At 39.4% G+C, this 23,372-nt stretch overlaps 2 protein-coding genes and 1 long non-coding RNA gene across 5 annotated transcripts in view; 1 reads left to right on the plus strand and 2 right to left on the minus strand.

The window, feature by feature from the left end:
* The window catches only part of mast3a (microtubule associated serine/threonine kinase 3a), a 28,107-nt gene extending 18,926 nt beyond the window's left edge, over positions 1 to 9,181 (minus strand). For 2 of the 3 annotated variants that reach the window (XM_010733383.3, XM_019259083.2), the window contains exons 1-3: positions 4,463 to 5,022; positions 1,888 to 1,976; positions 1,085 to 1,157 (exon numbers count right to left, since the gene is read on the minus strand). In XM_010733383.3, the coding sequence (XP_010731685.1) occupies positions 1,085 to 1,157; positions 1,888 to 1,976; positions 4,463 to 4,548 (248 nt within the window). In that variant the 5' untranslated portion in view covers positions 4,549 to 5,022. Of the gene's footprint in view, positions 1 to 1,084; positions 1,158 to 1,887; positions 1,977 to 4,462; positions 5,023 to 7,303; positions 7,336 to 8,974 lie in introns of those variants that run through there. The other variant, XM_019259084.2, reaches the window with a different exon arrangement.
* Positions 9,182 to 14,407: 5,226 nt separating this feature from the next.
* gdf15 (Growth differentiation factor-15) lies at positions 14,408 to 16,648 on the plus strand. The gene is made up of 2 exons (XM_010733382.3): positions 14,408 to 14,820; positions 15,313 to 16,648. The coding sequence occupies exons 1-2, from the start codon at positions 14,469 to 14,471 to the stop codon at positions 16,110 to 16,112; spliced, it is 1,152 nt and encodes a 383-aa protein (XP_010731684.3). The 5' UTR covers positions 14,408 to 14,468; the 3' UTR covers positions 16,113 to 16,648.
* A 1,827-nt stretch (positions 16,649 to 18,475) lies between these two features.
* LOC104920967 (uncharacterized) lies at positions 18,476 to 20,043 on the minus strand. The gene is made up of 3 exons (XR_797056.3): positions 19,865 to 20,043; positions 19,228 to 19,556; positions 18,476 to 18,916 (listed from the first exon to the last, which is right to left on the minus strand). It is a non-coding gene; the product is annotated as an uncharacterized LOC104920967 (long non-coding RNA).
* Positions 20,044 to 23,372: the final 3,329 nt, after the last annotated feature.

Below are 23,372 nucleotides of genomic sequence, written 5' to 3' on the forward strand. Positions count from 1 at the left end.
GTTTACATGACAAAATAATTGCACAAACAGCATGGTAATACAGCTTGTGTGTGAATAACAAATAAACCCAGTGGAGCTCTTGAAAGTGCACTCACAGCATCTGTCTGCACACTGGCAGCTTAAAAAGTCTCAATAAATTTAGATGAGTCATGCAGGCTTGTGCAAAGGCAGTTCTATAAGGAGACATCCCCCTCTCCGTCCTCGGGCTCATGGTGCAATATGCCACACTGCACTGCAACATTAAATGCTAATTCATAGCACATGATTTTTGAGATAAGCGGCATGTACGTTTGAAGAATCTACAGTGAGACCTGTCATATCATATATATGTATGTAGAGTACCTACAGCGATATGTTTATGCGTCTCCTTCAGCCAGCTGTTTCCAACACACTATTTTCTGCTGTGGCTGGGTGAGGATACCAGTTCCACCTACTAAAGTGACTCCGTATGCATTTGCAAGGAGCGTGATAAGAGGGTAAGCTCTGCAATCTTTCCCCATAATCACAGCAGCCCTAAGTAATGAGTGTGTGTACCGACTCGCCGCCTTAATTGCCTTGACAAATGCCAAGACCCATGTCCAGCAAGTGGCCCTGGGGCCTTTCAGCTGGTTGGACTTGCTTCTCCATTGCCTCATTTCCACTACGGGGGCAAAAAGGGAACAAGCCAGAACATGTTCATTATTTACGCGGCTCAGTTTCCTCCTCAAATCGGGTTTCTTGGTTTATTTCAGGGTGTTTTTATTGGATTTAGCTTAAAATAAAATGAAAAATGTTGATGCTCTGGTTAAGTTTTGGTTTTGGCCTAGGTAGGAAAAAAGTCTCTAATGAAGTAGCTTGGCTCTCACTCACGGCAGGTTTCTGGTTACTACTGTTGAATGAATCATGAGTGGCAACATATTTTATTAGAGGTTTAATTTCTTAGATTTTTTGTTTAATCTGTCTGTGGTTTGGCAGTTCACATGTTTGCAGGAAAAAAGATGAACCCACTCTAATGTTATCTGTCTAACCAATTTTCCAGTATTTTTTCCACAGTAATAGGTTGGGTACAAATCCATATTAAAAAAGCATTTGAGTTAATTCTTACCTGCGGGCAAACTGGAAGTTGGCCGAGGTGCTGGCAGAGACATTTCTGGGGCTTTCTGAAGGGCTGCTGCCAGCTGAAGAAACAACAACAAAAAAAAAAAAAACAGCAGAGTATGAGTAGAAGCTGAAATAAATAATGTTTATGGCTGTTTAAATGTTGACTGACTCTTTCCGCTGGCTTTCCTCTTGTTTGCAATGATTAGTCTGCAACTGGTTTTGCTTTAACCTGAAACAATCAAATCTTTTAATTACAGCACTCCCACACAAGTTAACTAAGCCTCTTCCCCGTCTAATCAAAGAAGCTCTGCTTGAGCAGACAGCAGGGACCCCCGTTGTTGATCGCACCACACCGAATACATTTGAAAGGGTCACTAAGGGGTTTTCATGTCATGCCCTGAGGGGAAAGCAACACCCCACCCGCTTAAAAAAACAAACGGGTGCATAGAATGAATGCTCAGGCAGCAGGATCGAAGAATGAGTAGCCTCGAGGAAGCTGAACATGAAAAATATCATCATGGGGACGAAAACTGACATAAAGCTTTATGATCCAACACCACCATGATCAAACCAGTGCTAATCTTGTGACATACACCATCAAAAACAAACCTGAAGGCACATATACTAAACAAAAAAGCTAATGTGGTGATCTCCTCCCGCAGACGAGCCCGTTCATCACCTCATTCCATCGTCACCCACTTCCAAGTGTTACGAGCCTCTAGTCTAATTGTCGAGTGATATCACACAGTGAAGTCGAGCAGGCACGCAAATGGAAAAAACAAAAAAAAACAACATCACACAAGTTACCTGTGGCAAGTGGGAGAGGTGAAAGCGGTCGTGAGAGCGTGGGAGACGGGGTCCCAACCGCCAAACTCCTTCTCTTGTTGTTACGGGAACTGCGAGAGGAGGGAAACAAAACAGAGGAGAAAAAAATTTGCTTATGCAACGCAATTTCAAAACACCATTACCCAACACATGTGCCTTTTATCAGTGTGGTAAACAGTCACGTAAGATAAACACCGCCAACCTATGAACTGGAGTCGCTGATCGCGATGAGGACAACACTGATGGTTGTAATGATGACTGGTAATGGTGCTTACACATAAACACACAAGCATAGCTGGAAGCATGCATGTATAAACACACACTCACACACAAAGTATGCACTGTGTAATGTTATACTGACAATAATAATGTAATACATTTGTCTAATGTGTGTGAAGGTTTTTATATTTTAGAGAATAAAAGGTGTTTCTGACTACAGATTTCCAAAATAAAAGGTGTTTAGTGAAGAGTATGGACGATGCAGTGAGGTATCACACTCAAGTAGCAGTGATGATCTGATGGTGTCTGGAAATTATTTGCATGTGAGAATATGGGAAACATCTGGAAAGAGCTTGTACCACTGAGAGCACCTGATCCTATAAAAAACAGCCTTGACTGGCTGTTACAACGATGACTTCCATGACATAACCGTAACATACTGCCCACAGCGTTAAACATCCATCATCATGGGTGAGCATGATCTTTGCTCACACACAGACAACACAAACTGATCCATCAATGACACAATCAATGAGCAGATTGTTTTTCCATCGCACCGAGTCGGTCGATGTAAGACTGGCTACAGGCTGCTGCTTCTTCTCATTCGTGTCGGTCTGATGGAAACTGGTTTCCTGCTTGCACTGCTGGTCGGCTTCACTGTCGAATTCATAAAGATTGTTACTGTGCAGCTTTTCTGACGATGCAAACTCAGTCAGCCAATCACTTCTCTGGAGCTCCTTTAAGGAAACATTTTTTCTTTAAAAAAAAAAAAAAAAAAAGTCACATGTGGTGACTGGCTGACCGGTTTAAAAGCTGGCATAGTCTGACTCACCCACATAGATGTCAGTGTAATTATGACACAATTACTTTAAAAGATCAAACGTTATTTTGTCCAGTTCCTTTACGTTTTGTGTTTTGCTGATCGCTCTATGAGTGCTAAAGGCTTCATTCAGGATCATATTTAATTCTCATATAAAATCTGGATGTAATCCCATCGTGCCTTCTGTTTCATCCTGGCGATGTCAACGCCAATCTCTCTTTCTCTGTGGCAATGACCTAAAATCATTAAGGGGCTGAGACAACAACAGATCCTGACATTTCTGGGTCGTAATTCAGGCAGATTCACACAGTATATGACCTCCACCCCCCTAAAAAAAACTCCAAAAAACAGAAGGCACAGCAACAGAGAGGGCCAATAAATGCTTTACTCTGACTTTAACGACAAACCAACTGCAGAATGACACAGGAAGTGTGGACCAAAACAAAAATAAGAACCTGGACAAAAGGAAATAAACGGCATGAACGCATCACTGTATCACACCGTGATCAGGAGAATTGCAGTGATAAGGCTACGCATATCTGGGACTAACAATAGTGGTTTGTGAAGGGACCTTGCAGGGGGAAGACATGTACCATGATGAATGTAGGCCACTGAGATGCATCAGGCCTGCATGTTTCACATGTCTGGTGATGGTGATGAAGGGCTGCATTTATTCAGTGAGCTCCCATTCAAAGTCACATGGTGCTGTATGGCATGCATGTTCATGCATGTTCTCAATATAAAAAAAGTGGGTTTGCACAACGTGTTAATAATTAGAAAAACGTGGATTTGAAAAGATCTGAGAACTTCACTCAAAAGCAATGCAGTTCATGCCACTGACACCTCACTGTGGAAATATTTGGGTCATGCAAAAGGAAGCATAAATGTCATGAATAAACGATAAGATCACTGTGATTGCCAAGGCACAAAGGTACATGTTCGCTGCTCTACTTTGTGAGGGCCTGATTAAATTTAATCGCCCAAGATAAAAGCCCGTTTACAACACCAGTGTCCCACTAACCACATCAGTGTATCGATCAGCTCTGGGACTTTTTTTTTATTTATTTTTTAGTGTCGCTGTATGCGACAGCTGGGAGCAGACAATGCAGTCTGCTCACATACACAACACTCTACAATGGCCACGTTTCTCTGTCGGAAACACACACACACAAAAAAAACTAGGGCGGATGTAACCGACACATACAGTAACGTACTGTCGGCTATCCCAGACATCACTGTGACATTTTCAGTCTGAGCTGTAAGGCTCACAATGTTACCGAGCGATATGTGTGGAGTGGAGGAGGTTGCGTTTACGTGCTGTGAATCAAAATAGCTCAACATAAAAAACGTTCAACAAATTGCTGTTTGTCAGGCGGTGAATGGCAGAGCTCAGCGGGGAGCTGATGACAACCACAGGCCGACAGACGGTTTTCGGTTTGCGGCAGCTGAGACGAGGCTGTGTCGCCTTTTGTCTCGCACGTTGGGAAAGCCTAGCATTGTTTGTTGTGTTGTCGTTACCTTTTTGATCTTTTCATCATGGCCCCAGTCACAAAACTAGTTTTGTAGCTCGGCAACACGGTCCAGTAGTAGTTTTGGTCAGACATGGTGATGGGGAAAGAAGGGGGGGGGGGGGGTGACCGATAAATCCAGATATGAGAGAAGAGAATTATCCTCTTGTTAAAGTGGGAGCATCGTGTTAAACAGTCTCTCCTGTGGACTTTATTATTATTATTATTGGTGGTGGTGGTGGCAGTTAGGCCGGTACGCAGTGTCCAACGGCAGAAACTCCATTCAGCTCCGGTACAAACTGACCCCAGACCCACGACACGGCAGCTCGGTGGAGGTGGTGGTGGTGGTGGTGATGAGCGACGGCCATTGTCCCCCTCTGCTCCTTCTTTCTCCCTGCTACCAGAAAAACCTCCCAAACCGTCCGTCTTCCTCCGTGAGATGCGACATTATCGAGTGTTATCCTCGCCAAAATATAAAGAGTGATACAAACTTTCCAGCAGCAATGCCGCACCGCGCAGCCGCGTCAGCGCGCGCCGGAGGGAGGAGGCACTAATGACGCCTTCAAGAGCTGTCGGAAAATCTGGGTTAACCGCTCGCACACGAATGAACCACCCAAAAACAAAAACAGGACGGAGACAAGGGGGTTATGTATTTGCAGTGGTGTCGACATTCAAACATACGCACCTATATGCATATATACAGCCTAATGCCTTTTTTTGTTGTTAGCCACAAACCTAATCTACAATTATCAGTGATGGATTTTACGAGTTGTCTTGAATGTTGCATTTTTGTCATCAGGGAACATTGAGATCCTCATGTGATTTTCATGGATTTCATGTGTTATACAGCATATGTTCCCGTGAATCCACACTGTGCTCTTAAATTTTAAATCCTCTTTGTTATAAAACTGAAATTATCCATCTTTTTTTTCAGCTGTTTATCTGGGGTTGGGTTGTGATGGCAGCACATCCAGATGTTCCTCTACCCAGCCATGTTTTTCAGTTCCCCTTTGGGGAAATCCAAAGGTGTTCCCAAATCAGATGAGGTAATCAGTCAAATGCGTTCTGGGTCTTCCCTAGGGTCTCCGACCCAACTGGACACACCCAGATAACCTCCAAAGAAAAACACCTAGGAGTCTTCCTTACCTCACTCTCCTTAACTCACTCTTGACAACAACTGACTCATAATCCATCTTTTTCCAGCAGAGAACCACTGCATCGGTTTGTGGCATGCCTGACCGCATCACATTTGTGCTGGAGGTCACTATCTGATGAACCGCATCATCTGCAAAGAGCAGAGATTCTCAGGTCCCCAAACTTCCCCACCAGCTGGGCCTTGGGATCCTATCTATGAGAATCACAAACAGAACCAGTGACAAGGGACAACCCTGGGTAAATCCAACACCCACTGAAAGCGTGTTTAACTTCCTGCTGCTTCCTTCCTGTTCTCACTCTAGTTATAGGACCGGATGGCTTTTAGCAACATCCCTGGCATCCCATGCTCCCGCAGTACCCCTGACCCCTGATTGCAAGCCTTCTCCAAATCCACAAAACACAAGAAGACTGGACGTGCAAATGTCCACAATCACCTGTGTGCTTAGGTTAAAAATGTAGTATGTTGCATTTTTTTGTTTTTATTAAATTATTACAAACATGGGGGCAATAGGAGCTAATAGCACCATACACCATAGAGCAAATCACTTAAATCACTAAACTTTTTCCACAGACACCCCACTAGTCCATAGTGAAATATATGAGTGATCTTATCCTGTGTCAGTAAAATAATAATATTCTAATAAAGTAAGATATATAAAATAAAACTGATTTTAACTTCTTAGACAAATAGGGTACAGGCTACATAAATACTGCCCTACTTCTTAGACAAATAGGGTACAGGCTACATAAATACTGCCCTTGATACACCTAATATGAAAATGTTCTTGTTTTTCTCAGACACCTTGACTGGCAGGAAGGAAATATAAGAACAAACAGTTTGAACTATTTCAGATCTTTTCATCTGTTTTCTGTGTTTTGCTATTTGTATCTCCAGTGAACCTGATATTTCCTCTGACTCACAGACAGCAAAACTAGCCTAGGTTAATCTAGTTTCTACAGACAGGGAAAAGTCCCTGAACAGGTTAGTATATAGAGATTGATCTGTTGTTCAGACTGAGCCGTCTCCTGCATTAGCAACAAAATCTGCAGCTACTTCCTTCATTGTGTTCTCATGTGTCACTCCTCTGTTGATAAAACTTGATATGACCTGTGCTACTACAGTGTGAAAATCCCATTAATCATCCGCTAATTACTTTTGTATTCTTGACTGGGAAAAGATGTAATAAAAACAAACAAACACTGAGCTACCTGTAAAAGCCGGTTCAGCTTGTTTGCTCAGTTTACATATTTTAATAGCAGATTATTAACCCTGCTGCAAAGTGGTGTAAAATGATTCAGACATTCAATGTATATTCACAATAAGTATGGATTTATAGCACTAAGGGAGGGGCAACTTATTGATTCTCCCATACCGAGAAGACTTCATGCATAGCCACTGTTTCCATGTTTTATTCACTGTTTCTATATCTCTGTTCTCCCTTTCTAAGTTCATGTAAAACCTGTCTGAGCAGTGAGACTGCTCTGACTTTCAGGCAATCCTTATAAGCAGCCTCAGTAGGTCTCTCAGGAGAGCTTATAGTACATGTGTACTGGTGTGAAATGCAGCATGCATGCATGGTAAAGCTGACAAGTGACAGGCATCCGACTGGTCTGGTTTGAACGGGGTTAAAGGGGGGCGAAAAAGAGAAAGAGACAGACAGAGAGAGCACAGAATAAGTCAGTTGATAATACTTACACATTTCCCCTGCGAGGAAGACTCAGTTCTTTCTAAAACAAAAAGAGGAGATGTGTAATAGTGAAATAAAAATATTTTATTTAGCTTTTCATGGTAACATAGCTTCAAACTGCAGATATCAGTTATTGCTGTTTGAGCAGGGAGTGATATTTATCGTTTGGCTAGAAGGTTTCTTCAAATCAATATCTTTTCCTTATCAAGGGCCTGTTCTCATTTTGTTTCTTCTTCTGTTATGAAAACACACGCTGACTCCTCAGAATAACAGGGAGGAATGTGAAGGTTTTATTTTTGCTGGCTTAACACGCCAAGCTCCTTCATAACGTTTACAAAAATAAGGTTGCAGCAGCTTCTTAGATTTCCTTAATGCTTACTCTTCCCTGTCACACCCACTTATCTTCATTTTAGTGCAGTGTAAATATCATTAGCTCGCAGTATGGCCTAGTTTCTTGCATGACGAGTGGGTCTTCAAGTCATTTACTGGTGAGGATACAAATCCTCAGTAGCCCATGGCTACTGTGTTAGAGCCCAGGCAACTGCAATACCGCCCTTGCCAATCAGGATTTGGAGGAAAGTGATGGATGGCACAGGCTTGTGTATGAAATGATTTTGAGGCTGTTTTTATCCTCTCCATCCTCTCCTGATTAATGGCATGGTTGCATTTAAAAACAAGCAGGGTAAAAACCGATGCAGAGAAAATAAGTTTTAATTACTTTAAGCTTCATCATTAATCAAAACACATGGATTTATGGAAGAGTAGCTACTTAATGAAGACAAACATGTGTCTTTTTCACAACATAATGGGGAGATATAAAAACAAACCTGAATTCATTATGTTCATTATTAGTATAATAACAGGGCTGCACTTTAAACTCTAAAACACTCTAAATTGCAGATGAATGCATGGTAGAAAAGAAACCAATTACTGTAACTGAATGGGAACACCCAATTTGTTTTGCTTTCATCACAAACCCACCATCATCTCCTCCATAATAGACCAGGGATAGAAACAATGCAGCTCTCACTAAATCATGTATGCAGAAAATATACACATGAATGAATGAAGTAATAATAAAACACTTCATTATTTCTAATCTGGACATTCCTGAGTGATCAACAAGGCGCCCAGGAGACGATTAAAGGGATGTTTCTGCCAATCATCCAGGATCCTCTTGGGTTTTATGCTCCTATCACCAAGGCAACCAGTTTCACCAAAGCACCAATGAGGAGCTCCAAAATAACACTTAACACAGCGGAATCAGCTCTGCTGTTCAGACCTATGTTCATTAATTACATTGTGTGCACTAATTACTACAGTTCATGGACTCATGACGGTGCCACCGCCTGTTTTTTGTTTTTTTTGTTTGTTTGTTTTTCAATGAATGGACACCAAACATGAGAAAAAATGTCATTAGCTGCAGATAATAAAGATTTCCAAGCGAGCTCATGTAATTATCAGGAGGAAGAAAGAATAAATAGAAGTATTTTTAATGGAAATATATATCAGGAGCAGACCCAAAGCAGGTCCTGGAGAAATACATCTAATCGTCTCCAATGGCACATCATCATCATCCCCATCATCATCATCATCATCATCATCATCATTCTTATCATATCATGCCGTTTGCCTGGAAACAACCACATCGGAGAGCTGTCACAACAGTCTGTGTTTACCTGCAGACCGCGTCGTCTCAAGATATTCGGCTCGTCCATCATTGGAGACAATAAAAAAAAAAACCCCAAAGCGGTTCTCCGGTCAGTCAGTCCATAGTGCGCTCTCCATAGGAGCGTGGTTGGAGTACTCCTCGCTGCTGCTACTGCTACTGCTGCACCACCAGCACCATCACCAACACCTCCTACTCCTCTTGTTCCTCCTCCTCCTCTTCCCCGGGGCGAGCTGCACGACCAGTCCCGAAAAGGTCTTCTCTTCAGCCCAGCTGATCACCTGATCGAGAGGGGAGGAAGGAGGTGGGCGAGGAGGGTGCTTAACTTATAAAGTGAGAAGGCGTGTTGACTTTACTCTCATTGATATTCTGTGATGAGTTGTTGAATGCAAAACACTGGTTTTGATATGTGTAATGTGTAATGTGCACTTTCAGATCAGATTAGATGCTGTCATTTCCTTCACATTTCAGCATCTTGTGATACTTTTCTATATAAAGCAGGTCTAGACTGTACTCTTTATAATATCATCTACAGAAACTCATGGGTTTCCAACATGAGCTTGACTTGGCCACAGTGGCAAGGAAAAACCTTGAGCAGAACAACCCTACGTGCATGTATTATGTCCTCTTAAAAATCTCTGTGGGTCTTCAGCGATCCTAGGGTCTTCTTAGCAAACCCATGATAAGGCTTTATTCAGCAGTAACCTGCAACTGTAAAGGCAGCAGAACACTTAATCCTCCATGCAATCTACTTGTTTCCATATGTTATACATGCAGGGTGTTAATCTGCTACTATTCACCCATGGAAAATAACACAGTGTCTGTCTGGTGAAAGATAAAACCTCGCCACGGAGGATGCAGAACAATTGTGCTTTGAAGTTGAGCTGAATAGCAGTGATTGATCCGTGTCTGTCATCCGATGGTACCAAGATGTGTGTTTTTTTTCTTTCCATATACAACAATGGTTAGTTATCTGGTCCTGTGATGTCACATGTCCAGGGGGATGTGAATCCCTCATTGTTCTCTTCATTGAAGTTCACTGTTTATTTGAAGAAGCTTAATGTGAAAACTGAGTGCTAAAAATCAAGTGAATCTAACAGTTAGGTATGCTAGTGGTGAGTTTTGAAGCGACTACTTTTTGTATCAAATTAATCAATGATCAAACATCATTTGTGGTATTTGAGTACATTATCACACCATGGCAAGAATAATGTTTTAATAATGAAGATATTTTCACTGTTCCCTTTTTCTGGTCATGGTGTGAGGCCATACTGTCTCTTTTTCTGTCTTTCTGTGATTGCTTCATGTACAGCATTTGCTTTTGGGTCGGTTTGATCACATCAGTGTAGAAGCATCAATAGAACAATAGTACAAAAATATATTTTCATCTTTATTTGGTGTAAGAGTTGTGCCACTAGTTGTTCAAAAAGAATAATTTAAAGTAAAATATAGTCTTTGAATAGTGTGCTTAATTTCTACCTCTCACAGTGTGTCCTGCATTATATATTTTGAGTCACTCAGGCTAAATGTTGTAATGAATTTTATTCACATTTTTATGTTTGCTTGTTTTAAGTAAGGGCTTCTAAAGATGTAATCTTAATACCAATGACATAAAATAAGGTTTATTGTCATATGTGAAGCATGCATTGTGTCGTGTAAGTTTTAATTTTAAATCTTCTTGCAAAAAACTTTCCATTTGTAGAAAAAGCAGCCACTTAAGAATGGAAAGGAATCGGCAGAGACCAAGGATCAAGTGGATCAAGCAATGTGTGTTCAAGGGGGCCCCGGTATTCACCCCAAGTATTAAGGCTAGAGTCCTTACCACAGTGACCCAGGTCTGGTTCTAGCCTGGGTCCTTTGTAATCCCCATGTATGGTCCAGTCTTGATATATTTTGTGGCTTTTACACAAACATAATGTTTTTTCTTCTGCTTTATTTCTGCCTCTAACCAATGTATCCAAATCCACCGTAAGTCTATAGCATTATCACAGATGTATTTCCTTCTTCCTTTCATTTCCTCGCATCAGCTTCTTACAAGGAGGTAATTTTGTTGGGAAGAATTCAACACAGGTAACAAGGAAGTGGTTCTTTTTTTAACTGCTGCTGTACATGCTTCACTCATTCTGCTAGTTTCAGATGAACAGGTACAAATGCCTGTCTATCTTTCATTTTTGACGACACTGACAATGGAGTTTGGTGCTACAAAAGGACAGACTTTGAAATCTATGTGTGTCCTGCTCTCTCTGTCATCCAGTGTAGGTCATCTTCAAATGGTGCATGCTCATTAGTGGAACCAGTCAGGCATGAAAGTCAGCTCTTTCCTCTTTTTACTGGCCTCGTTTTACAGTCGTTTGTGTTCTTTTTTATTCTGTACCTCTGATCTAAACCTCACCCACATGTTTGTTTGTTTTTTATTACAAGGCTGAAAGGTAAAAGATCTAAAAGTCTACTCCCAGTTTTCTGCCACCTACGATGGGGGGACTTCTTTTTACTACTTGTAAACTGAAAATAAAGAATAAAATGACACAAATATAACAAAAATAAAAACATAAATGAAACTGACCCTAATAAAAAATATTTCAGTGTTACTCGTGTTTATCTTTAAAACCATCTATCTATCTATCTATCTATCTATCTATCTATCTATCTATCTATCTATCTATCTATCTATCTATCTATCTATCTATCTATCTATCTATCAAAGCTTGACATAGTCTTAGTTGTGGGGTTAAACCACTAGTGCTTAAACTGCTTGAATACAATGGGTAAGCAAGAAAACAAGAAAACAACCAACCAGAAGCATCAAATAACAGCACTGTCAACTCATCAAGTGGCCTTTTTTTTACATCTGGAAAATATATTTTCATTTTATCAGAAATTCTCTCTCTATGAAACGTCCACACAAACACAAACACACATCACACTCATATTACATGCATTAATTGAGTAAAAAAAACAACAATGGATTCCCTCTTATATGCTGCCGCCTGAAGGCTTCATCTCAGCTCCACATGTTCATATATCCTCCTGGCTTCAAATAAAGCTGTACTTCAGCTCAAGTCTGTACTGTCACTTTAGAGCCATCAGGGGGCGGCATGGAGCTATATATCTGTTCACGTTAACCTGCAGATGACAAGTTAGATAAACTAACCTAAACTGTCTTCTGCCAAGTGCATTCTGGGAATGGTTTAGTCTCTTGAAACGATATATATATATATATCCTATAAAGTGTTTTGTTGTTGTTGTTGTTGTTGTCCATTCTTAGATTGAGTCCCAGAGAGGTGAAATTATGTCGAAAACGCCAACAAGTAAAAAGTAAATTAACAATCATTAATTTGATGTAGCAATGTGTGTTGTTTACTACCCCATCAACTGGTCATCTCTTATATTCATCTCGTGGTCCCTTGTAGGGGTCCTAGTTTTAAGTTTAGTTTGTCTGTCCGTTATCAGTGTGTATGATGAAATTCACTCTTATCGTGCATCAGACTTCTGCTTCTCATGATGACAAGACAAGTCTGTGGCTTCCCCCCTCCTTTCTGCCGGTCTCAGATGACAAAAGAGGTGCAAAGATGAGAAGAAAACCGCTTGAGAAAAGAGTGAGAGTCTTTCATGACAGTTTAAACTGTTTGCATGAGTCACTTTACACCTTTCACACACTTTCAACTTGCAAAGTAGGCTCACCTGGCAAAGCACATGATCGTTTCATCACCTCAGTGACTCACTGTGCAGAAATTCACACACTCCACAATTCTGGCACTTTTTGATATTTGGACAGTAACTTCTTCACATGTTTAAATATAGTCTTGGCTTTTGGTTTCATGATGTTGTGAAGACATTGTATAGCTCTGGTTCCAAATGCTTCCAATGGCTACTTTGAGCCCTTCATCAACAATGTTATGTCTGTGAGCTGTGAGAAGATAGACCAATGAGGGATGCTTCCTTCCGAGTTTTATTTAGAGGAAGTGTGTTACAGGAAAAGTCTGTAAAAAAAAAACCACAACATTGTGCAGCTGAAATATATTTTTCTTCTTTCTCCTCAGCCGTCTCCCAAAATGTCATTTAATGTGACACGTCATCTAAATTTAATTAGTTACTATGTTGACATAGTTCATTTTATGGTTTTGTGATGGTCATCTTTATTGTTTTATTATTTAATTATACTAACTATAATTAACTATAATATTATTAAATTAACCCTATTTATTAACCCTTTTATGACACAACCGTTTTACTATGTGGCTGCTGAAAGGTCATGTTGTACTTCCAAGCTCACGATTTGGTAGAAATGACCCTAAATGCATATCTATGAACACTTTGCTTAAAAGGAAAATCTTTATCAGTCAGCAATTGCTGTGAATGTACTCAGGTGGAGAAAATAGGGTCAATAACACAGACAACCACGTACTCCACAGTACAAACACAGCTGGAGCCTGTGTTTAGCTCTTTAGACTGACCCAACAATTACTGCTGAAAACGCAGAAATTTATGTTGGTCTTTTATCCAGCTGTAAATGACAGTCGATCAGATACGGTTCCAGTCTATTTTAATCATCATAAAAAGAGAGCACTTTCACAGTGCGCTCCGTTTGACCTTGATGATGAGCACCTTACATCAGTTGTGTGATGATGTGATCACTTTAAGAATAGACCAGAGATAATTGTCACAAGGCAGGTCCCTTTTTCAACAGATGAGATAACTTCTTTGTTTGTGTCTCTTTTTTTAACCTTAAGGTATTTCCTCTTCAGCCTAGTTTAAGGAGGGAGGGGTGACACATAAATAAATTAACTCCACCTTTTTTGTCTTTTAGTGAAAGCATATAATAACATGCTTTCACTAAAAGCTGACAGGAAGGTTGCCTAGAACATTTGGAAATGGGGTTTCCCGGGGTTTCACACCTTGTCTGCGAGTAAACAAGACTCTTAGTCCCTCTTTGGTCTGTACATGACCCTGGACGATATTTGGCAGGGTTGCAAGGGAACAGAGAGACACAGCCTAATAGAGATCAATAAACTATCATATTATCATTAATAACCCTGGAGGAGCTAATGTAATTGCCCATTGGCCCCCTCCTTTGACCTGGTCACTATAAGACATATGGTCATTTATTTGATTAAGTGACGTGCAACTGGACAATCCCTTTGACGTAACACACTGAGGTGCACACGATGTGCTTACGATGCAACCAAATCTTATCCTGACCTTTCTGGTTTTATGACCCTCCTATCTCTACTTTGAAAAAAAGAGCTCTAAACGTTCAATTAATTTCACAGATTTCTAATTGCATAGGTCATGTTGTAAACACGTAACACAATGCAGCAAGATGTTGCCACATACTGACATATGGCCCTAGCTGAGCCCATCACAGGCTCACCTGACTAACCAGGGGTGTGGCAACACAGAAGCTGTATAAATAAAAGCATGTCAAGAATTTCATTCATGACATGGACAAACCCCATTCACTGAGCTGCAGCACTCTCAAACCAAACCTACCTGCCAGACTCACAATGCTCAGATCACTCACACTCCACCAACCCGTCTCCTTCACGCTGTTGCTCCTGCTCATCTCCTTCTCCAGCTCAGGGGAGAGTCGGCCTCACGTGGCCCACAAAGGCGCACTTGATGTGGACAGAATGGACAGCCAGAGGGTCCTGCTTCTGGAAGCGGTGAAGACGGGGATCCTCAGCTCATTGGGTATAGACAGGGAGCCCAGGCCAACGCAAAAAGCCTCTGAAGAAGAGCTGAGGAAGATGTATCAGCTCTACAGGGAAAAACTGAGAGAGATGAGAGGAAACCACAGCCAGACAATGACAGAAACCTGGCAATCCAGCAAGTCTACTGTGCTCTTTCCTGCGACAGGTGAGATATTTGTTAGACAATAGTAAGAAGCTTATGCGTCATTTAGCCATTGTTGCACAAAAATTACTGATGTGGAGGTTAGAAAGTTTGAGTAGGAGTATAAGACTAGTTCACGAAATCTGTGTGACGTTACCTATGCAAACAAAAGGTGCTTTTGTGGTTGTACTATAAATAACTTTTTGCTATAGTTCATGCTGCAGGTAAAGATCTCTGATTCTCTTAATCTTATCTGTGCAGAGCTTAAACATATTGTTGGAAATAGAATCTGTAGCCATCAAACAGTCCTGTAAACAAAGCAAACACATTCCTACAAGCTTTTAGAAACCATGAGCGTGACAGGCACACCTTGTGCATGATGTTACACTTTGAACACATGGTTTTAGAAATGTCATTAAAAACAAGCGAACAAGTAGCAAGAGTGCACTGACATTCAAATAAGTATACGAGCGTGTGTTTCTTGATCCTTGAATGTTTTTGTGTTTTCTTTTTTAGTGGAGCCAATAAAAGCGCTTCGAAGATCAGAACAAACACAGTCAGCTCGATGCATGCAGTGGTACAGAGCTGTTTTCCACAAGAACCGAAATATCCAGACTGAACTGACAATAGCTCGGGCTGAGCTCAAGATTTCCAGGCATGTTTTAGACAAATCCACTTCAGTTCAGCCCGAGGTAAGACAAGAGCTTAAAGTTAAAGTCAACAGGATGAAGCCAATGAACTCTGCTGTTTGGACGCACGTAAGCTCACCAGTCCCTGCCAATGTGTCAAGCACTCGAGATGTGATGCTGGACATCAGCCATGAGGTGGAGAAGTGGATGAGGACTGATGGTGGTCAGGCACTGGTTGTGGATATAGGGATAGTAGTGAATGGAAAAGATGCCCTCAAGACAAATCCAACAATTTCTCTAGAATTAGGCCTCATAAAGCCTAAACCAGCCCGGAGGCCGAGACTGCCTCGCTCCAACAAGGAAGACGAATGCGATGAGCGAGGATGGTGCTGCCGGAAGTCTGTCACCGTCTCCTTCAAAGACATCGGCTGGACGGATTGGGTGGTGGCCCCAGCTGAGTACACGATGCATTTCTGTGACGGCACCTGTCCCCACAACTACAAGCCAGCGAGCATGCACACACAGGTGAAGTCTCGGCTGCACCAGATTGCCAAGGGAGTAACACCTCACCCCTGCTGCGTACCTGCGGCCTATGAGCCCATGGTCCTCATGCACTATGACAGTAGGGGACGGTTGAGCCTGACTCCTTTCGAGGACTTGATTGTCAGTAAATGTCACTGTGCCTGAGGACTTTTTTTTTTTTTTTTTCCTGTAAACCAGCTTTGGGGGAGCATTGTCACTTGAGAAATGTTACAAAACCTGCCATGTTCTTAGATTTACATTTTGTAAGCTGTTATTTAGTGTTTTTCACTGAATATCCTAAATTAAAATTGCAATTATCCAATATTACTTCATTTTGAAGATGAAAAACAAGTTACTGCTGCACAGAGTAACTGTTTTGTTTTGCATTGTGGATCAAGCAGTAGATCTGTTCAACTTTGCCTATGAAATGTATTTATTTTAAGTTCTATTTATGGTCCTAAACTTATTATTAACTATTTGTGTGTTTTGTTATTGGTCTTGTTTTGTGTTATAGCATATTTTAATACTTCTTTCTATTTAATTTTACTGTCATTTATTATTTAAAGTACTGTATTGTTTTATGAGACACATGGTTTAGATGTTTATTGTCTTATACATTTCAATGATAAATGTTCTGATTTGTTCCCACTGAACTGCTGCACTTAAATATATCAGCATGTACATTTCATAATAAACACGTGAGCATGATATAATTTCTCATTTTTTTGTCATCAATATGCAGAAGCACTATCAGCCACTGTAGACTTGGAAGGTCAGGGTGTGCCAGAGAAATCAGCACGTAGAGATATGATAACTTATATCTCCCATTAATAACCTGAAGCTGTGTTCACTACGGCCTTGACCAGCAAGCAAAAGAACAAAACGACCCGAATTGTTAGTTTAATTTGACAGGGAAAAATTTCCAAAAGAAAAAAAGCTGCTTTTTGTGTAAACTCCATGCTGCTCAGATTACATATCTATGACGATACTGTAAATGCATTTTCATTACAGATTATCAAAGCTTGTGTCTGTAATATTTGCCTTTAGGTGCTGTTGAGATTAGTCATTAGGAAAAGAAACCATGATAATATAAGATATCCTACGATAAGTACGATCACTATGACAAGAAAAATTAATTTACAGAAGAAAAGGAGCTCATGAGGGGAACTCAAAACATGCCAAAGTGCTGCTCAAGGTTTTGGAGTTTAAAAGTAATAAGCAGAGCACCATGATGAGTGTGATATTTAGTAAGTGAACTGAACTGAAGTCAGTAGCCAGCTCCTCTTAAATCTTTACAGTTTAATTATTCCAAGACGTGACACCACCACCCCTAATGAGTAATTAAACGTTTTTATCTTTGAATGGATAAAGGTCACGTAAGTATGACCACATGTTGTTTTACAATTAATAAAGTAGGTGTATTAAAGGGTGGGGCAGCTTGAGTGACCCTGACCCCGGCTGAATAAATAGGCAGATTAATAAATAAGCAATTAATCAGGGCTGCAGACACAAATGCTAACTGCAATTACACTTTTCCTTTGGCAAATTCAGACCTGTGCCCAGAAACCGCTCATTCATTTCTTTGTTTTTGTCCTGTTACTATTTGTTTCCGGGATGACATCCTCAGCTGTTATATAACTGTGGGTGGATGTAAAGGTGTTCAATCTTAAATTCTGAAAGGTCCTTAGCTGCAGTACCACCCAAAGTATACAAGTACAAATTAGGGACAGTATTTATCAAGCCTTGCTGTCTGTAATCTAAGATAGACAGCCTGAACTCTGGCCTAGATTGAATCCTCACGTATACCTTTCCTGGAAAACTATAACTGAAATTAATTCTGGGATGGCAGGAAACACTTCAAAAATAAAAGCATTATCTTTTGTCATTACCTGTCCAGAGAAGCACAAATCACAACTCTTATTCTGTAACTACCGGGCAAAGCTTTGTCTTTTTCTCTCTCTCTCACTGAGACCTTTTATGGTATGAAAAGACAGGATTTCATGTCTGCTACATGTTCAGAAAGGTTTTCACATCCTCTTTGTGTTTCTTCTAAATTACTGACACAGACAAAACTCATAAGGTGTCGCCGACCTTTGCACATTTTAAAAGACTGTCTGTCACTTTTTAAAAGTGTAAAAAAAAAATGTTAGCTTTGGGCACACATTTTAATTAATTAATTAATTGTTTCTTTTTTCATTTTTTTCTAACTAATAAATCTAATAACACACAGATCAGGAGGTTGTTGGCTGAAAACTATTCTGTAAAACATAATGCATACACGGCCACACATACAAGTGCACCACATACTTAGATCTGTGAATAAACATGTGGAGCATTTTTAATATCCACATACATTCTTGGGTGTTTAATGCAGATTCATTTGAAAACTGATTGTTAAGTACAAAAAGAGAACAACAATACTTTCATTTTCTATGCTGCTGAAATATTTCTAAATGGAGGGCCAAGTGCAAAATGGCCAATACAAACAGAGACATACATGAGTGTATCAAAAGAAAGTCATAAACCAATCAGGTCTTATCAACAATTTAATTGCCTTGAACTCTCAAGAAACAGTAATTTTTACAGTGGGTGATCTGGAATAAATTGTGCCAAAAAAACCCAAACAAAAACAGTACCAGTGTAAAAACAGCTAAAAATACTCTAATAGTCTATTATTCCTCCCCACAACTGAGTAAATAGGACATACGCAATGTATTGTTTACAGGTCAACCTGATCAAAAAGTAGCTGTGTTGTAAAAATGTACATTTATACTACAAGCAATGCAGTAAATACATGAAACATGAAGAGGGTATTCTATCATGAATCTGGCACAATATACACGTCTTCTTCTTCTTGGCAGTCTGGGACGATGGAGAGCTCGCAAGCCGGATCATTGTTGTATATTGCATCATCTGTATGAGGTAAATCACACTGCAAATACAAATCCTCTTCAGGTTCACCGGACAACCTGTTAAGAAACACATTACTTTTCTGATGTAAACCCATTGTGACACAAGGCAAATATGATGTATAATGATGTTTCTATTCTTGCTTAGAGAAAAACTCCGGCACTGAGTCATCAGATGGCACGTTTGATTAATAGACTTTTAAATTGCAGGAAACAAAAGAAGAAGAGACCACCTCCAAATGCCAGATAAGTCGTGTGCACATAATAAAACAGGATTGTGCAAATTAGGGAAATTCACACTTGAGTGTGTCTTCATCTGTTTCCGCTCTTGCTAGTTGAGAATTTCTAAAAATACTTCAAGTATGGCTTACCTGCTCTTGTTTACTGGATGCCTGCTGCATCCAGAAGTTTGAGTTGTCAGGTTTTCATAAATTGGTATCTGTGTTGTTGACTGTTCTCTGTTCAAAAACTGATGGGCATCAGCTTCTGGTGTCTCCACATAGTCCTCATTCTTCTCGCTTCTTCTACGTACAAACTGCAACATATCCGTGATTCTGCTGCGGTATTTGTATGCAAATACACCAGCTACGATTATAAGGAGTAGAAAGAAGAGTGTCAACCCCGTGGCAAGACCTACAGAGGAGCCGGAGGTCGAGCATGTGGAGTTTACAGCAACACAAGCGTCAATGACAGTCATGATCTGAAAGTATGAAAGTTACAGAATTAAACTGTTGTTCAAATCCTAAAAAACTAAAAAATGTTCAAAATCCTTTGACACAGTATCTATTGATCAAAAGAGCTCTGCATAAATAAAATATACTGTTTGCTTCACATTAACAGTTATGAATCTTTTTATAATGTTTGTTAGATAAAAATAGAAACAAACTAAATAATAATAATAATAAAAGTGATTAAAACATTTTCCAGGAATGCTGTAAAAATCCTTCATGTAAGCCAAGTCAAACAGTTTGCTGTCAAAGTGTAAGTCAATAAAAACAGTGGTCTTACCAAACAAGCCTCCGACGTTGTGGGTCAAGGTCTGAGTCGTGAGTTGTGTCGTTCGTCTTTTAAGACTCACACTTGCAACGGTGAAGTTCCCTTTTTACTGAAATCATGGAACTGGGCAACGAAACAGTTGAAACTAGAAGATTTCCTGTAAAAGTTCTTTCTGAAAATAAACTGCTGACAGGATCTGAATGAATATTATAATAAACTTTATGACTCACCTAACTGAAGTTTTAAATCTGACCCCTGAAATAGTTTGGATATCTTGCTGACTGGACATTGTTTATTTTTATTTTATTTTTTTTTTCAAATTGATATTTTAAGCTTTCTCTGATTGGAAATTCACCCTAAAGAGAAAAACTTTTAAGAGTCGTGTGTATGAAAGTTTTTTGCTGTGTGAAAGTGTGTGAAAGTGTGCAGACATGAACTGGAGTTCAGCAGGACCATTACCTCCCCCTGCTGTTACTTTCACTCCCCACATGCAGCCTTATCGTTATATTGTTATATTACCTTTGGATAATAATTCCCACCATATTGATACATTGATAAGCTACAAACTGGTGATGTACATGTTTGTTGTTGAGTTTTTTAACCATCATTGTCTACTTTTGTTAACCAAACACAAAGGTGTCAAATAGTGTGATATTTTCAGTTTCACACCACAAGTATTAATGTAGCTTCATAGACATGCATGCATCCTGTTATGGGTCCATCTGTCACCTTTTACATTTTCATTTATTTGTCATTATCATATCATCATATATTATTCTTTTACTGCTAAAGGATTGCTCATTTTCAGTAAAGTTTGTACATGTTTGTCCACATGTCAAAGGCCCCAACAGTGAGCTTTCTACATTCAGCCTTTGGTGTTCACATGCATGCAACCTTCTGTGCATCATGAATGATATTTTAGAAAGCCAAAGTGGCTGCAAATTGTGGTTTAGTGGAAAATAAAGAACCAAAAATGAGGACTTCCAGACTTTCACTTTAAATAATAAAGTGAAGTGAAACTTTCTCTATTTTCCTCTACTGCTGTTTACTTCATGTTGAAGTATGTTGCCACCAGATACGCTGTTACTGTTAGTGCATCTTGTTTGCATATAAGGTAAACATTAACAATAACACAAGAATGCTCCACAACATCATTTTTATACATACAGGCCATTATAGGCCCTCCTTGCTGGCTTATTCAGTAATAACAGAATAATCCTGTACTTCCCTCCACCTGCCCTGGAGTCACTTCTTTTTCTATGTTACCATGGTTACTTTACAACCAAATTACACTCTCCTGAATGGCAGGTGAAACAGCTCCAGTGTGCCTTCAGTGCCTGCAAAAAATAAAAGACAAACAACAATTGTAGGTGTAGCATTTGGACGCAAAACAAATGCTTGAGAGTTTTTTTTTTTTGCTTGTGTGGTGGTTACACTGAGCCTGATATATCATCACACACATAAGCCTCTCGGTGTGGTTCATGCTGCCGTTTTTTGTGGCTGACAGTCTGCTGGTGCTGCTTTAGCTGTGAAAGTCAAATAATTCTCACGGCAAACAAGAAACAAGAACGGACATGCAAATGCCCTTTCCTCCTGATTGATGCATTCATCATATGTCTTTGGGGAAAAAGGGCTTAACAAAAAAATGTCACAGAAATACCAGCTCTTCCTCTCTTGAGAACTCGTTTGTCTCCACATGAGTAAGTCTCTGCAGTCCATTCACCTTTTTGAATGTGTTCAACTGGAAAGCAGAGGGAGACATTGTTGTGACAGTATTTGTCCTCACTCAGCGGGGCTGCACAAACAACTCCAGAGGAGGCCGACACTGCCACTTTCTGGTCTGAGATTTCATGTCATACACCTTTAGGTCAACCTAGACAAAAAAGGCAAAAAGTAAAAAAAAAAAAAAAAAGGCAAGTAAGCTGAATTTAGGTTTATACTCAAACACATTCCTGATTTTTTTCATAGCCCCAACTGAGGTTTAAAAGGGTTTACACAATCCACCATTTGGTGCCTCTAACATGTTCTAACATATTGGGTGAGAGCAGTGCCTAAAAACTACATTAAATAAATAAATACCACTGCTAATGCTACTGCTACTCTAATAATAATAATAATAATAATAATAATAATAATAATAATAATAAATAGGTGAATAATTCTGTTGTGGTGTGTGAAGTCATTTGTTAAATTAAAGAGACACGCATGAAACTCTCGTTTTAAAAAAGTGAAATTTGAGGTTGTTCCGCAGTCCAGATGTGCGGTGCGCCTCCGCTACACCCCCGCGCAGCGACGTGAGCACGCAAAGCCTCACCGAGGCAGCTGCGTCAAGTCGACCAGAGACAACCGTGTACGTGCCGGAAACGTTGGCTTCAAAGTAAAAGTATGCAGTGCGGCAACAAAAGACTTCAGAAAAACTTCCCTTAGCTATTGGCTGACTAAATAATAACACAGTCTTAGTGTTGGTAGGTCTATATACTTAAATATTTTTTTTATAAATGTCTGCATTTGATGGGCACATCTTTATACATATGAAGGGTTGCCTCATTTAATTGTATTATTTTGAATGTTATTTAGACAATGTAATAATAGTAAAAGGCACGTCTGATGGTTCCTCACACGTACTAGACTAAAGTGCTACAGTAGTAATATATAACAGCTGCACCAGTACTTAGTACCTTATAATAGGCAACTAATTAATAATTGATGATGACCGCTCCTGTGGCTCTTCCTGCTTACTATAATGATTTACTGGGAGTTGGTTTATTGGTTTGATTATCCAGGCTAATAAATTGTATTCAGTCATTTCCAACAAATGAAATAATGTGGCTGCTGAAGTACATTTTACAGCGATTAAGCTAAAGATACAGATACATTTGTCAGGACTAGGAGACCAAACAGAGCTAAAATCTGGTCATTATCAGCTCCAATGTGATAGGGATTTGTCAAGGTAGGTAGATGCTAACATGTAAGCCATAGCACCCAATTCAAGTACAACTGATAGTGATGCACCGAATAGACACCTGGAAAGAGAAAAGTAGTTAAAAACTCTGAACTTTGATTTCACTATTTTTAATTAACTGTTTTAATTATTTTTTGTGGAATAAACAAATAAATTCAATAAAATATAATTCTAATAATAATATTTGAAATAAATTAGAAAAAAATAAGCTGCACTTATTCCGTGGTGTTTTACATGTTTTAATTATTATATTTGTTTTTTTTATTATTTATTTTATTATTTCTTTTTAGCATTTTTAAATAGATTGAATAAAATAAACAAAGAAGAATTGCATTTACTCTGTGGTGTACAATCTCGTGTTTTAATTATTATTTTTTTTTATTTTTGGGTTATTTTTAATTGAATAACCAATTTCTTTTTATTTATTTGAAATAAATAAAAAGAAGTTGGACTGACTCTGTGGTGTTTCACGTCTTTTAATTATATATATTTCAAATTATATTCGATTAATAATAATAATATAACAAATCAAATGGAAATATTTGAAATAAATAAATG

The sequence above is a fragment of the Larimichthys crocea genome, chromosome XII (genome assembly GCF_000972845.2).
Source record: "Larimichthys crocea isolate SSNF chromosome XII, L_crocea_2.0, whole genome shotgun sequence".
Lineage (NCBI taxonomy): Eukaryota > Metazoa > Chordata > Actinopteri > Sciaenidae > Larimichthys > Larimichthys crocea.